This window comes from Amblyraja radiata, chromosome 23, assembly GCF_010909765.2.
Source record: "Amblyraja radiata isolate CabotCenter1 chromosome 23, sAmbRad1.1.pri, whole genome shotgun sequence".
Lineage (NCBI taxonomy): Eukaryota > Metazoa > Chordata > Chondrichthyes > Rajiformes > Rajidae > Amblyraja > Amblyraja radiata.
This window is the reverse complement of record NC_045978.1, coordinates 3,540,134-3,556,115: the sequence shown is the minus strand read 5'-3', so window position 1 is coordinate 3,556,115 and position 15,982 is coordinate 3,540,134. Positions and strand designations below refer to the sequence as shown.

The 15,982-nt window shown below is 48.3% G+C and overlaps 1 protein-coding gene across 1 annotated transcript in view; it reads right to left on the bottom strand.

Annotated features, from left to right (window-relative positions):
- Positions 1 to 1,533: 1,533 nt before the first annotated feature.
- The window catches only part of LOC116986152 (peroxidasin homolog), a 99,317-nt gene continuing 84,868 nt past the window's right edge, over positions 1,534 to 15,982 (bottom strand). The window contains exons 19-25 of the mRNA XM_033041353.1: positions 15,262 to 15,982; positions 12,687 to 12,821; positions 10,559 to 10,767; positions 6,970 to 7,093; positions 4,414 to 4,501; positions 2,766 to 2,879; positions 1,534 to 1,931 (exon numbers count right to left, since the gene is read on the bottom strand). Coding sequence (XP_032897244.1) covers positions 1,833 to 1,931; positions 2,766 to 2,879; positions 4,414 to 4,501; positions 6,970 to 7,093; positions 10,559 to 10,767; positions 12,687 to 12,821; positions 15,262 to 15,982 — 1,490 coding nt within the window. The 3' untranslated portion in view covers positions 1,534 to 1,832. The remainder of the gene's footprint in view (positions 1,932 to 2,765; positions 2,880 to 4,413; positions 4,502 to 6,969; positions 7,094 to 10,558; positions 10,768 to 12,686; positions 12,822 to 15,261) is intronic.

Genomic DNA, 15,982 nt, shown 5'->3' with positions numbered 1-15,982 from the left:
GGGGGGGGGGGTGGGGGGGGGATTAAGCAGGTTGAATATATTTAGTCTATTCCACAAAAATGGTTCCACATCCTCTAAAAAAATATTACTGGCAAAAGTTAGCAGTTTTTCAACGTAACCCTGATGTAACAAGTTGTACCATCCGCGATATACAGTAATTTACTGAAAAATTAGGACTGAATAAAATATAACAGTGTATATACAACACGACAAAAGTCCCAACAAAAATGGTACAAAGTATAAAATTCAAGATGTAATGTCTTACTGATTAATGTCTAAATATTTAGCACCATGAGAATTAGAGAAACCATTTGTTTTGAGGTATGTGTGGAGTTTCATGAACCTTATATAGAAGAAAACAACTTTGGTGTTTACAAAGTTCCTGATGTGATATTCACGGTAAAAAAGGAAGATGTCTCTTTAAAACAGTGCATATTGTAACCAGCGAATATATGAGGAGAAGGCAGGTGGATCAATCAGGTTAAGTCTTAAGGGCCTGGCCCACTTGGGTGTCATTTGCGCGTCACGCAAGTTCCTGGGGCGCCGCGCGCAGCTACCTACTTCTCCCCACATGTCATGCGCGCGTAATGCACGCCATGCACGCATCACGTGCGCGTCGTGACGCGTAATTGATGTAGTGTAAATGACACGCAAATGACGCCCACGTGGGGAAGGCCCTTTATAGTCCGCTGGGAGTGAATACTGAGTGGACCAGGTCTCTGGTATTGGGGTTGTAGTGAGACAGAGGGAGAGATAAAACGAAAAGACACAAAGACTGGAGTAACTCAGCGGGTCAGGCAGCATCTGTGGAGAACATGGATAGGTGACGTTTCACAGAGTGCTGGAGTAACTCAGCGGGTCAGGCAGCATCTATGGAGCGAAGGAAATAGGCAACGTTTCGGGACGAAACCCGTAAGGGTTTCGGCCCGAAACGTTGCCTATTTCCAGAAGGATTTTGGCCCGAAACGTTGCCTATTTCCTTAGCTCCGTGGGTCAGGCAGCATCTGTGGAGAACATGGATAGGTGGCGTTTCACAGAGTGCTGGAGTAACTCAGCGGGTCAGGCAGCATCTGTGGAGAACATGGATAGGTGACGTTTCACAGAGTGCTGGAGTAACTCAGCGGGTCAGGCAGCATCTGTGGAGAACATGGATAGGTGACGTTTCACAGAGTGCTGGAGTAACTCAGAGGGTCAGGCAGCATCTGTGGAGAACATGGATAGCTGACGTTTCGGGTCGGGACCCTTGTTCAGACTGATTGTGGTGGGGTGAGGGAAGGAAGCTGGGAGAGAGGTGGGGGCAGGACATTTTTTTAAAAATAAGTATATTTTGAAGGCAGAGATGACCAGATTCTTGATTAGTACGGGTGTTGGGGGAGAAGGCAGGAGAATGGGGTTGAGAGGGAAAGATAGATCAGCCATGACTGAATGGCGAAAGAGACTTGATGGGCCGAATGGCCTAATTCTCCTCCTGGAACCTACGAACCAGAACAAAGCCTGGTGAGTGATAGGTGGATACAGGTAGTGAGGTGGTGGTGGGGGGGAGGGGTGTTGATGGGCAGATGATTGGACAAAGGCCAGAGATGAAAAGACAAACGCTGCGTGATAAGGCTTGAAGAGGTGCGAATTGTGAAGCCAGAGGAAGGAATGTAGGTGGTAGGGGGGAAGTGGGTGTGAGTCCAGGTGAGGCACAGGGACGAGGTGGGGGGGGGGGGGGCGGGGAAACATAGGGATAAACGGTGACAATAACACAGAACAATTCAAATAGTCCTGGATGTAATCAGTGCCTGTGTGATATAATCAGCTGATTATACTCCTTTGGTTTTTGATGGCCGTCACTCCCCCTCACAGTCTGGGCAACATTTGCCTTGTCTCGTCACAGGGTTTCTGCAGTTCTGAGGGCAGCTCATCATCACACACGTGGTCTCTGCATCCTGTAGGTAATAAACATGAGGTGAGGTTAATGTGAGGTTATCCACTTTGGTTGCAAAAACAGGAAGGCAGATTATTATCTAAATGGTGTCAAGTTGGGAAAATGTTCAACGGTATCTATGGGTCCTTGTTCATCAGTCAATGAAAGTAGCACGCAGGTAGAACAGGCAGTGATGGAAGCGAATGGCATGTTGGCCTTCATAACAAGAGGAGTTGAGTAGAGGAACAAAGAGGTCCATCTGCAGTTGTACAGGGCCCTAGTGAGACCACTCCTGGAGTATTGTGTGCAGTTTTGGTCCCCTAATTTGAGGAAGGACATTCTTGCTATTGAGGGAGTGCAGCGTAGGTTTACAAGGTTAATTCCCGGGATGGTAGGACTGGAGCAGCTGGGCTTGTACACTCTGGAGTTTAAAAGGATGAGAGGGTATCTTATTGAAACATATAAGATTCTTAAGGGTTTGGACACGCTGGAGGCAGGAAACACGTTCCCAATGTTGGGGGAGTCCAGAACCAGGGGTCATGGTGCGAAGGAATAGGCGACGTTTCGGGTCGAGACCCTTCTTCAGACTGATGATTAAAGTGTTATTGACAGACTCGGTGTCAATAACACTTTATACGGTCGGCAGGGCTGAAATGGGCCGAAGGGTCAGTTTCCACGCTGTATGAGTTTTTCTCCCCACCTTCACCGACGTTGCACCCACCTCCCTCCCCCCACAATTCTCAGTTTGAGAGTGTGGGGTTAGAGGTGTTCGATTCAACGAGCAACATTCCCGCGCCCGACTGTTTCTTGGTGAAGTTTCCAGACGTTCCACAGCGTCCAGACTTAGATGACCTACTTGACAGTGACACTCCGTACAAGGGTCTCTCTCCCAATGTTCTCCTTCCCCTCGCACTTTCCCATCCTTGTCCACGCAGCCCGTTACCTTCAAGCGAGCTTCAAGCATCTCTACCTATTTATCAAAAAAAAAAGTTCAAAAACTGACAATAAAATAACCACACAGATTTTTCTCTCCTTTCCAGAAAGAACAGTTTTCTTTGAGTGCCATAAACCACATTATTGCTCATTAATTTGGTAAATATTATATATAGAGCAGCACAAATATAGGAAGCTAGCCACGGTGGTGCAGCGGGTAGAGCTGCTGCCTCACAGCACCAAAGACCCAGGCTCAATCCTGACCTCGGGTGCTGCCGGCGTGGAGTTTGCACGTTCTCCCCGCGACCGCGTGGGTTTCCTCCGGGTACTCCGGTTTCCTCCCACATCCCAAGGACGTGCGGGTTTGTAGGTTAATCTACAAACTGAAAACTGAAAGTGGGATAACATAGAACTAGTGTGTGTGAGCGGGCGATCGATAGTCAGCCTGGGCTCGGTGGGCCGAAGGGCCTGTTTCCGTGCTGCATCTCTAAACCAAACTAAACTAAAACCGTGGAAGTTACTGCACAAGTTCGGGAGGAAAAATGGCTGCAGGAAAACAATAACAAATATTAATTCATTATAATAGGAACATTTTTTGAAATAGTCACCGCTAGTGACTCACAGCAGAGTTTATTTGGTTTGCAGGTTAATTGGCCTCTGTAAATTGTCGCAAGTATGTAGGGAGTGGACTTCTTTAAGAGGCTGGGACAAAGCAACAACTTAATTTGATGGTGTTGACATGGAAAGTTAGTGAAGCAAGTAACATACACTAGGCCCCGTGGTGGACCACCAGGGTGGCACGGTGGCACAGTGGTAGAGTTGCTGCCTCACCATAACTTTTGACATCCTTTGGACAGGCCCATAAGGATGTCAAAAGTTATGGTGAGAAGGCAGAGGAATGGGGTTGAGAGGGAAAGATAGACCAGCCTTGACTGAATAATGGAGTAGACTGAATGGGTCGAATGTTCCCATTCTGCTCCTATACCTTATGAGCTTATGAAGTTGGTTGATGCAATACAGAATGGAAACAATTACGATTCTAAATTCAATGCAAAAACTGCAGTTGTATCGGGCTCTGCTGAGACCACATCTGGAGTATTGTGTACAGTTTCGGTCTCCTAAACTGAGGAAGGACATCCTTGTGATTGAGGCAGTGCAGCGTAGAAAAATGTTCCCAATGTTGGGCGAATCCAGAACCAGGGGCCACAGTCTTAGAATAAAGGGGAGGCCATTTAAGACTGAGGTGAGAAAAAACTTTTTCACCCAGAGAGTTGTGAATTTGTGGAATTCCCTGCCACAGAGGGCAGTGGAGGCCAAATGACTGGATGGATTTAAGAGAGAGTTAGATAGAGCTCTAGGGGCTAGTGGAGTCAAGGGATATGGGGAGAAGGCAGGCACGGGTTATTGATTGGGGACGATCAGCCACGATCGGAATGAATGGCGGTGCTGGCTCGAAGGGCCGAATGGCCTCCTCCTGCACCTATTTTCTATGTTAACTATTTTAAGACCTTGCAGGTGACATCGGAACGGTGATGTGACAGTAAAATATCTGAAGCAGTTATTATCTTTACCTTTCTCCTTAAGTTTTCCAGTTCAGTTCCACAGTTATCAGCCCGGATAGAGGAGGAATTGGAAATCTTTTCCTGGAGTTCTCCACCTCTAGAGGAAATATACATCATCCCTTAAAAGCTGACAATTTATCAAATCGTTACATCAACATTGGAGGTTTGCAAGGGAGCGTTCTCAGCCCCTTAGACTACACCTTGCACATGGTGGCACAGCGGTAGATTTGCTGCCTTACAGCGCCCGAGACCTGGGTTCAATCTTGACTATGGGTCTTGTCTGTACGGAGTTTGTGTGGGTTTTCTCCGGGCGCTCCGGTTTCCTCCCACATTCCAAAGACGTGCAGGCTTGTAGGTTGTTTAAGAAGGAACTGCAGATGCTGGAAAATCGAAGGTAGACGAAAATGCTGGAGAAACTCAGCGGGTGCGGCAGCATCTGTGGAGCGAAGGAAATAGGCCACTATTCAGGTCGAGACCCTTGTTCAGTCTGAAGAAGGGTTTCGACCCAAAACGTTGCCCATTTCCTTAGTCACCCGTAGTCAGGATTGAATCCGGGTCTCTGGTGTTGTAAAGGGCCTGTCCCACAAGCATGTGACTCCATGCGGCAAGCGCAACCTAACGTGGTCGCTTGATCCGTACGGCCTCGCGGGGCCGGTCCCACTTCAATCGCTGGAGCCGTATGGAGTTGTGACGGTGTTCAAAAATTCCATGCGGCAACGGCCTGCCGGCCCGCAGCCGCCTCGACGCCGTACGCACCGCCTTGACGCCGGACGCACCGCCTCGACGGGCATACGCAACGTCTCGATGCCGGACGCAGCTTCTTGACGCCGTACATCACGCGCGAACTTCCCGCGGACTTCGCTCGAACTTCACGTCACTCACTCGACCTCCGCGCGACCCCTGCTTCCAGTTTGGTCGTGCTTGCCGCATGCAGGTCGCATGCTGGTGGGGCCGGCCCTGTACGGGGATCACTCGACCTCCGCGCGGCCCCCGCTTCCGGTTTGGTCGCACTTGCCGCATGCAGGTCACATTCTCGTGGGACAGGCCCTTAAGGCAGCAACTCTACCGCTGCGCCAACCTAAGATCTTAGGCTAAAATTCCCCCAACAATCTATCCGGGACCAACCATAGCAAAACTACGGCCAAGAAAACCAACCAAAGCCCTTTCACCTCGGAAGGCTAAAGATGTCCGGCAAGTCTCCAACGATGTTTAACTTTCATTGTTATTATCAGCTTGTAATTATTGCAATGCTTTGTCATTAGGAAATGAGCAAAGAAGGAACATTTCTAGCAAGAGAATGAAAGATATTACCCTGCACAAAATATGCCGAAAAGTTCATTTAAAACTTCCTGGAAGTTAAAATGTAATTGGTCTGTTTTTTAAATGATTTGATGAAACAAGAATGTACAAAGTGAAACGTCAATATTAAGGCAGGTCTTGCCCTTAATCAAAGTGCATTGCGTTTGAAGATTATAAATGACAAAGGATTATTCACTTCAGTGTATTAAGCAGGCACTTACATGCAAAAGTGGGTGTGTTAATTTCAAGATAATTTCAATGCCAAAGCACCTGAGAAGCCACATTTTGTAGAAATAAGGGGCCACGTCCTTCTTGTAAAATACTGGAAAATCGAACGTAGACAAAAAATGCTGGAGAAACTCAGCGGGTGAGGCAGCATCTATGGAGAGAAGGAATAGGCGATCCGAAACGTCACCTCTTCCTTCTCCCCAATAGATGCTTCCTCACCCGCTGAGTTTCTCCAGCATTTTTTGTATGTCCGGCCAGTTTGGATAGCATGCTTTTCGCTGTGCCTCGGCACATGTGACATTAATAAATCTATAGACAATAGACAATAGGTGCAGGAGTAGGCCATTCGGCCCTTCGAGCCAGCACCGCCATTCAATGTGATCATGGCTGATCATCCCCAATCAGGACGCAATATTCTCCCCATATCCCCTGACTCCGCTATCTTTAAGAGCCCTACCTAGCTCGCTCTTGAAAGAGGCAGCTATCTAAACCTAAACCTCTTACTGGACAAAAGCACGAGGGTGTAAGAACAGAAGACCACACACAATCAGTGCACAAGAGTTGCCATGTTTCCAGTACCCACTTGTTCATAAGTTATAGGAGCAGAATAAGGCCACTCAGCCCATCAAGTCTACTGCACCGTTCAAACGTGGCTGCTCTATCTTTTCCCCCTCAACCTCATTCTCCTCCCCATAACCCCTGACACTAATCAAGAATGCCAATCTCCGCCTTAAAAACACCCATTGACTTTGTCTCCACAGCCTTCAGTGGTAATGAAACCCACAGATTCACCACCCTCTGACTAAAGAAATTCCTCCTCATCTCCTTCCTGAAGGGACGTATTTTTTATTCTGAGGCTGTGGCCTCTGGTCCGATCTTCTTTTCCCCTCAACCCCATTCCCCTGCCTTCTCCCCGTAAACCCCCTGAAATCTTTTTGTCTCCTCTTCAAGAAAAATGCTTGTTCTGATCTTATTTGAAAAAAAGATAAGCGTAGATTTTTTTCCGTTGCTCAACCAGAGAATGTACATCTCGTTTACCTCTCTCTTAGTCGTGGCTCCTGCTTCTGATGCGCATCCGTAGCCTCTGGGAAACTGTATTCTTCTGACCGCTTGGCGTGGAACCTTTGCGAGAGGGTGTTGAACTGTCCGCGGTTTGCGCAGTCTGGACGAAGACAAAATATTTCACCACGTTATAAGTTTATATAAGTGGTGGGGACAGAATTAGGCCATTCGGCCCATCAAGTCCATTCCACCATTCAATCATGGCTGATCTATCTCTCCCTCCTAATGGGCCTGTCCCACTGTATGAGGTAATTCAAGAGTTCTCCCGAGTTTCCCCTGATTCGAACTCGGAGAATTACGGTAATAGCCGCTCGAAGGTACTCGGGGCTCTCGTGGACATTTTTCACAGCGCTGAAAAAACTTCACGAGTTTCCGTGTTTCCCCGAGTACCTGCCGTTAGCGGTACGAGCCGCTACGGGACTTCCCCGAGCTCAGACGTGGCCGCTACGTACATTCTACATACTTACCACGAGTTTAATATTTTTAAAACTCGGGAGAGCTCTTGAATTACCTCGTACAGTGGGACAGCCCCTTTAACGCCATTGCCCTGCCTTCTCCCCATAACCTCTGACACGCGTGCAAAATGTAACTGTGCTCACGTCTATTTCTGCGGGGGTCTTTGTGGAGGGGGGGGGGGGGGGAGATGGTTTGGGTTTTTTTTAAAAAGTTTTTTTTTTAAATTTCAAATTTTTTTTAAACCAAAAATAATTGAATCAATTATTTACAATAATATTTACAGTGCTAAATAAATCAACACAAAACCCATAATACAAGACAAACAAATATACTAAATAAACACCTATACTATGAACGATATCACCATCCTCTGGCCATACTAGCCTGAACAAGCCCGATCCCGTCTGAAGCTAAGCAGGCTCAGGCCTGGTCAGCACTTGGATGGGAGACCGCATGGGAACACCAGGTGCCTCCCCCCCAACACAAGTCTGAAGAAGGGTCTCGACCCGAAACGTCGCCTATTCCTTCGCTCCTCAGATGCTGCCTCACCCGCTGAGTTTCTCCAGCAATTTTGAAATACCTTCACCATCCTTATGGGGCTGACCCACTGTACGAGCTAATTCAAGAGTTCTCCCGAGTTTCCCCTGATTCGAACTCGGAGAATTACGGTAATGGCCGCTCGTAGGTACTTGGGGCTCTCGTGAACATGTTGAAAAATCTTCACGAGTCTTCACGAGCTTACTGCGTTTCCCGAGTACCTGCCGCTAGCGTTACGAGCCGCTAAGAGACGTCCCGAGCTCCGACGTACCCGCTACGTTCAATCTACGTGCTTACCACGAGTTTGATTTGTTTTTTAAACTCGGGATAATCAGCTTGTACTGTGGGACAGCCCCATTACAAGTCTATTTCTGTTCTCGCCACTAGATGGGAGCAGATATGTCCCACACGTGCAGCCAATGTGCCAATTGGCTACATCCACAATGCCAGAGAACAGCTGATACCTTGTCCAACATCACGTGAATACTGGAATCTGGGAATTGTAGCTCAACACAATTTAATACATGGCAGGCCAATATTTATTCTATAGTGTAATCAAGTAGAACTCGGACATTCCTTCAACTTATTCTATTAAAGTTATAAATACGCCTTGGTAGCATGGCTCTGTCAGCGCCGAGTCTGAACATAAAGGAAAACCTTATATTCACTAAAACGTACGATCTCTCGCCCTGTACAGTTGGGAAATGCTCACAGCTCAGACGGGCAGTTATTGTGCTTTCTGGTAGGTGTTACGAATGATCGGAGCACTTTTACCATAAGCAAGAAATCAGGCCCTTTGGTCCACTTTGCTCACACCGACCAACATGTCCCATCTACACAGGTCCCACCTGCCTGCATTTGGCCCACATCCCTTTAAACCCATCACACGACACACGACACACACACACACGACACACACACACACGACACACACACACACGACACACACACACACACACACACACACACGACACACACACACACGACACACACACACACACGACACACACACACACACACACTCTGGGCAGACTATGTCAATGCTTTTGCCCAAAGATCCAATAGCGAGCAAGATAGGTCACTCGATGAAAAAGACGTAGTACGGTCATGGGCAGATTCATGGGTAATTTTCGGCCCCATTTCCGTAACCGGCTTCCGTCTCCGCACCAAAGATCCCATCGTAGCGGAGCAAAGATACTAGTGCGGAGACGGAAGCCGGTTACGGAAACATCCTCGTAAAAATAAAAGTTATTTGGCAAAAATCTTCTCCTCATTTTCAGAATTATAATTTATTAACACAAACTGTTCCCCCGCAACGTTGATTACACTGCGAGTCGGGTCGGGTGGGGTCGGGTTACTGAAATGGATGAAAAAAAGGCCCACATTCCGCTCCGTTGTGTATTACACGTCAGCCCATTGCATTTAGCAGGAGTGGTCTATCTTGCTCCCTCCGCTATAGGGTCTTTGCTTTTGCCTTCCCCTCTCTGGCCTTTGTCCGTTTGCCAATGAAACACATCCTCGCCAGTATCCAACTATCACTTTCTCCTGCCTCACATCTCCCCTGACTCATTGGCGCAGCGGTAGAGTTGCTGCCTCACGGCACCAGAGACCTGCGTTCGATCCTGACTATGGGTGCTGTCTGCACGGAGTTTGTACGTTCTCCCAGTGACTGTGTGGGTTTTCTCCGGATGCTCTGGTTTCCTCCCACATTCCAAAGACGTACAGGCTTGTAGGTAAATTGACTTCAGTAAAAACAATTGTAGATTGTCCCTAGTGTGTAGGATAGTCCATGGGAACCGGGTGGTCGCTGGTGGGCACAGACCCAGTGGGCTGAAGGTCCAGTTTCCGTGCTGTATCTCTAAAACATCTCTAAAGTCTAAACTCAGGGGGATACTGCCTGATCTGCTGAGTTTTTAAGAAGATGCTGGAAAATTGAAGGTAGACAAAAATGCTGGAGAAACTCAGCGGGTGCAGCAGCATCTATGGAGCGAAGGAAATAGGCAACGTTTCGGGCCGAAACACTTCTTCAGACTGAGTTGTTCCAGCACTTTGTGTTTATCTTTGGTATAAACCAGCATCTGCAGTTCCTTCCCACACACACAGTTGATATTGTTCATTTAATTTAGTTTAGTTTGGAGATACAGTGCGGAAACAGGCCCTTTGGCCCACCGAGTCCACACTGACCAGCAATCCCCGCACATTAACACTACCCTACACACACTAGGGATGATTTTTACATTTGCACCAAGCCAATTAACCTACAAACCTGTGCGTCTTTGTGGGGTGGAAACAGATGATCTCAGGGAAAACCCACGCAGGTCACGGGCAGGCAGCGCCCGTAGTCGGGATGGAACCCGGGTCTCCGGCGCTGCGAGGCAGCAACTGGGGTGGAAGATTGCAATCTTCACGTGGTCCGCCCTGTTTCGACTAATGCAATCAACTCAATGTGCACAAACGGAAGATCAAATAGAACAAGTTGTCCAACAACTTTAGGCCGTGCACGCCACACGAAAGAAGAAGAAGGCAGCAACTCTCCCGCCCAGTCACCGTGCCGCCATTTGCCGCCGCTTACCTTCGCAGCAGTCCTGCCACATCCGCAGGTCGATCCCCGGGATTTCCCCGCAGTTGAGGAAGCCCTGAGGATAATGTGCCACCTTGAAGACGTCAGGCTGCACCTGCTGAATGTGGTCACCATTGTCACAGATGACTCGTGCGAGCGAGGCTTGCTTCAACTGAGTTACCTGCGCTGGGCTGAACACTCCGGGGTTTTCATACCAGAACCTGTACAAATGGAAAAAGTAATCTCAACGATTCTCCTAAGACATGAAGATTACGGCCTGTCCCAATTGGGCGATTTTTTGGGCGACTCCGCAAAACTTTCAACATGTCGAAAATTTTTGGTGACAGTGGCGACAATATTTGCTGTTGTAGGTTGACGTGGGTAAATTCCATTAAAACTTGTTCCTGGCACACGCCTAAAGAGTCACCTAAGTGGGACAGGCCCTCAAGAGTGATGAAGTCATACAGCGTGGAAACAGGACTTTCGGACTCTATTCCTTGGAGCGCAGGAGGATGAGGGGTGATCTTATAGATATGTATAAGATCATGAGAGGAATAGATCGGGAAGCGGCCCAGAGTCTCTTGCCCAGAGTAGGGAAATCGAGAACCAGAGCACATAGGTTCAAGGTGAAGGGGAAAAGATTGAATAGCAATCTGAGGGGCAACTTTTTTTTGCACAAAGGGCGATGGGTGTATGGAACAAGCTGCCAGAGGAGGTAGTCGTGGCAGGTACTCAGAACATGGTGTTTAAAAAACATTTAGACAGGTACATGGATAGGACAGGCTAGAGGAATATGGGCCAAATGCACGTAGGAGAAGAACAAATGGAAGAGATAAGACTTTTGCCATCCATCACAGTGAGAAGGAGTTGCAGATTCACTGTGATGGATGTTTGTGTAAATTGTGTTAAGTGTGTGTTGTTTTTTTTTTGTAATGCCATGACTGCAGGAATGAAAGTTCGTTCAAACCTTGTCTGTTTGAATGACAATAAAAGGCATTCTATTCTAGTGCAGATGAAGTATGTTGGTCAGCATGGGCAAGTTGGGCTGAAGGGCCTGCTTCCAACTTGTATGGCTCTGAACTTAACTTGACATTGACAAGGGTTAATTAAATTCCTTATCTTGCAAAAACGTTTCCAATTATTAATAGAGATATTTTCATTTAAAAAAGTGGTTTGGACTCTAGACTTTATTTTAGACTTTAGAGATGCAGCGATGGCCCTTCGGCCCACCAAGTCTGTGCCAACCAGCGATCACCCCATATACTAGCACTATCCTACACACTGGGGACAAGTTACAATTTTACTGAAACAAATTAACCTATGGCATAGAACATAGAAAATAGGTGCAGGAATAGGCCATTCGGCCCTTCGAGCCTGCACCGCCATTCAATAGGATCATGGCCGACCATCCAAAATCAGTAACCCGTTCCGGCTTTTTTAACAAGGACTGGACAAGCTAGATGCTGGAAAATGTAGGGCGAGTCCAGAACGAGGGGCCACAGTCTAAGAATAAAGGGGAGGCCATTTAACACTGAGATGAGAAAAACATTTTCACCCAGAGAGTTGTGAATTTGTGGAATTCTCTGCCACAGAAGAGGCCACTTGACTGGATGAATTTTAAAGAGAGTTAGATAGAGCTCTAGGGGCTAGTGGAATCAATGGATATGGGGAGAAGGCAGGCACAGGTCACTGATGATCAGCCATGATCACAATGAATGGCGGTGCTGGCTCGAAGGGCCAAATGGCCTCCTCCTGCACCTACTTTCTATGTTTTCCCCTTATCCCTTGATTCGTTTAGCCCTAAGAGCTAAGTGTTTTTGGGAATGTGGGAAGAAACCTGAGCACCCGGAGAAAACCCACACAGGTCAAGGGGAGAACATACAAACTCTGTACAATTTTACTGAAACCAATTGATCCTATGTCATAGAAATGTAGAAAATAGGTGCAGAAGTAGGCCATTCGGCCCTTCGAGCCATACAAACTCTGTACAGACAGCGGCCTTAGTCAGGATCGAACCCGGGTCTCTGGTGCTGTGAGGCAGCACCTCGACCACTGCGCGGTCAGTTTCTGGGAACTTCAATGTAAACCACATTCTTTCTCAGCTAAATCCCACGGCAGAACGCGCCACGTGTCTAGTTACCTGTCTCCATCCCGTAGTCGACGGAACTGTGTCGTGAGCAGGCAGAGTAGTGTCGGGCCCACCCTGGTGCCGGGGATCAAATCTTCCACCATCAGCGCCGGCCACAGGTCTATGTTCCGCGGAGTGCCGTACAACCTGAAACAACAGCAAGGCTCATCACTGGGTCCAATGTTAATCAGTCAGCATGAAACACTCAAAAAAACCCAATCTCAAATGATCACTATTGAAAGATAATGAAAGATAATGCTGGCACTCGATGCCGAACTGTTATTTCGAGAAACTATCTCCAAAAACATTTTGAAGTGTAGGAAGGAACCTGCAGTAGTGTGTGCAGTTTTGGTCCCCTAATTTGAGGAAGGACATTCTTGCTATTGAGGGAGGGCAGCGTAGGTTTACAAGGTTGATTCCCAGTTTGGCAGGACTGTCATATGCTGAGAGAATGGAGCGGCTGGGCTTGTACAACATGGAGTTTAGAAGGATGAGAGGGTATCTTATTGAAACATATAAGATCGTTAAGGGTTTGGACACGCTAGAGGCAGGAAACATGTTCCCGATGTTGGGGGAGTCCAGAACCAGGGGCCACAGTTTAAGAATAAGGGGTAAGCCATTTAGAACGGAGACGAGGAAACACTTTTTCTCGCAGAGAGTTGTGAGTCTGTGGAATTCTCTGCCTCAGAGGGCGGTGGAGGCCGGTTCTCTGGATGCTTTCAAGAGAGAGCTAGATAGGGCTCTTAAAGATAGCGGAGTCAGGGGATATGGGGAGAAGGCAGGAACGGGGTACTGATTGGGGATGATCAGCCATGATCACATTGAATGGCGGAGCTGGCTTGAAGTGCCGAATGGCCTACTCCTGCACCTATGGTCTATGTTTCTAAATATTCACTGAACAACACGCTGAATAGGATCGTCACTGTACCTAGGTACATGTGGCAAGAAAGTACCACTGAATCACTGAAGGTAGACAAAAATGTCGAAGGGCCGAATAGCCTACTCCTGCACCTATTGTCTACTGCTGATTGGTAGTTTATACCGAGGATGGGGTGGGAGATTGCAACCTTCACCTGGTCCACCCTGTTTCGACAAATGCAAGCAACCTGGCGCGCACAAACAGAAGATCAAACAGAACAAGATTTACTTACAACATTAGGCTGTGCCCGCCATACGCAAGAAGAAGAATCTACCGAAGATAGACACAAAATGCTGGAGTAACTCAGCAGGTCAGGAAGCATCTCTGGAGAAAAGGAATGGGCGACGTTTCGGGGGGGGGGGGGGGGGGGGGGGGGGGGGGGGGGGGGGATCCCGACTTCAGATTGAAGAAGGGTTCAGAGCCGAAACGTCATCCGACACTTTGAAGTATTTTGGCACCTGAGGTAGAACCGCGTGTGATATCTTGCTGCTGAAATGTTGTACTTGAGCGGCTGCCGAATATCACAACAAATTGGCTGCAGATTCAATGATTTTAAAGTGAGCTTTTTGAGAAAGCTAACTTAGGGCAAAACAACAACTCAAGATCTTTTATAACAGACAACAGGGTGAAGCAAACTAGAAGGGCAATGTTTGACAATTGCTCTTGCTGTTGAGGGAGTGCAGCGTAGGTTCACGAGGTTAATTCCCAGGATGGCGGGACTGACATATGATGAAAGAATGGAGCAACTGGGCTTGTCATTCACTGGAATTTAGAAGGATGAGAGGGAATCTTATAGAAACACATAAAATATTTAAGGGATTGGACACACTAGATGCAGGAAACATGTTCCCGATGTTGGGGGAGTCCAGAACAAGGGGCCACAGTTTAAGAATCAGCTTGTTTCCACACTGTGTGACTCTCTGACAAGAGAAAAGCTGAGCGATATTTGTTTCTATAGACAATAGGTGCAGGAGTAGGCCATTCGGCCCTTCGAGCCAGCACCGCCATTCAATGTGATCATGGCTGATCATCCACAATCAGTACCCCGTTCCTGCCTTCTCCCCATATCCCTTGACTCCGCTATCTTTAAGAGCCCTATCTAGCTCTCTCTTGAAAGTATCCAGAGAACCTGCCTCCACCGCTCCGAGGCAGAGAATTCCACAGACTCACCACTCTCTGTGTGAAAAAGTGTTTCCTCGTCTCCGTTCTAAATGGCTTACTCCTTATTCTTAAACTGTGGTCCCTGGTTCTGGACTTCCCCCAACATCGGGAACATGTTTCCCGCCTCTAGTGTGTCCAAACCCTTAATAATCTTATATGTTTCAATGAGACACCCTCTCATCCTTCTAAACTCCAGAGTGTACAAGCCCAGCTGCTCCATTCTCTCAGCATATGACAGTCCTGCCATTCCGGGGATTAACCTGGACAAAAATGCTGGAGAAACTCAACGGGTGCAGCAGCATCTATGGAGCAAAGGAAATAGGTGACGTTTCGGGTCGAAACCCTTCTTCAGACTGATGATGAACCTGGTGAACCTACGCTGCACTCCCTCAATAGCAAGAACCTAGTAAGTCCTCCCTCCACCACCACCAGTTTAAATTCCATTTGGAATATTTTGGAGGACCAAGAAACCAAGAACCAAGAACCTTCTAGGTAATCTCTGCTTACCTTTCCAGCTTTTTTCGAATCTCTGGGTTCTTGATCTCATTCTTCAGGTCCTGGAAGTCGTGGGCTGAGGTGAGGTTGCAGAAGACCCTGTAGTCATTGTAGGGGGGTATGCCGTGGTCCCGGCCGCGCTGGATGTTCATGGCAGCCAGGTCCAGGGACACGGCGTGGACCATGGAGAAGAGTTTTTCCGTCAGCTCCAGGGTGAGGAGTTCGGTGGGGACCCTCATCTTCCCGGCCACGCCGAAGAGGCCCCGGAGGAGCGGGTCGATCCCTCCCTCCTGGATGAGCCTGAAGGGCGAGAAGAAAGCCTTGTGCAGTGGCAGGTGACCCTGGGGGATGGCCTGGAAGGTCTCGTTGAGCCGGTAGAGGATGGGGTTGACCAGGGTGTGGCCGAAGCGGAAGGCGGCCGTGGCGAAGGCATTGACGATGCCGGCGTTGACATTGGGGTTGTATCCCCTGTAATCACCCAGGACGTTCATGCCAACATCTCCCAGGATCTTGGCCAGCCAGTGCTGGTAGGTGATGTGCTGCATTTGTGCGGCCACTATCGTGCGGGCTTCGTGGTAGATGGTGTCCCCGTCCCAGTGCGGGTTGAGGGCCAGGAGTTGGCCGGCGATGCGGTTGTGTTCGCGGAACCACAGGGTGTGTAGAGCAGTTAGGGCGACGTGCTCGTTGGAGCGGTGGTCCCCGGCCAGGAAGCAGGGGATGGCGCTCTGGTTGG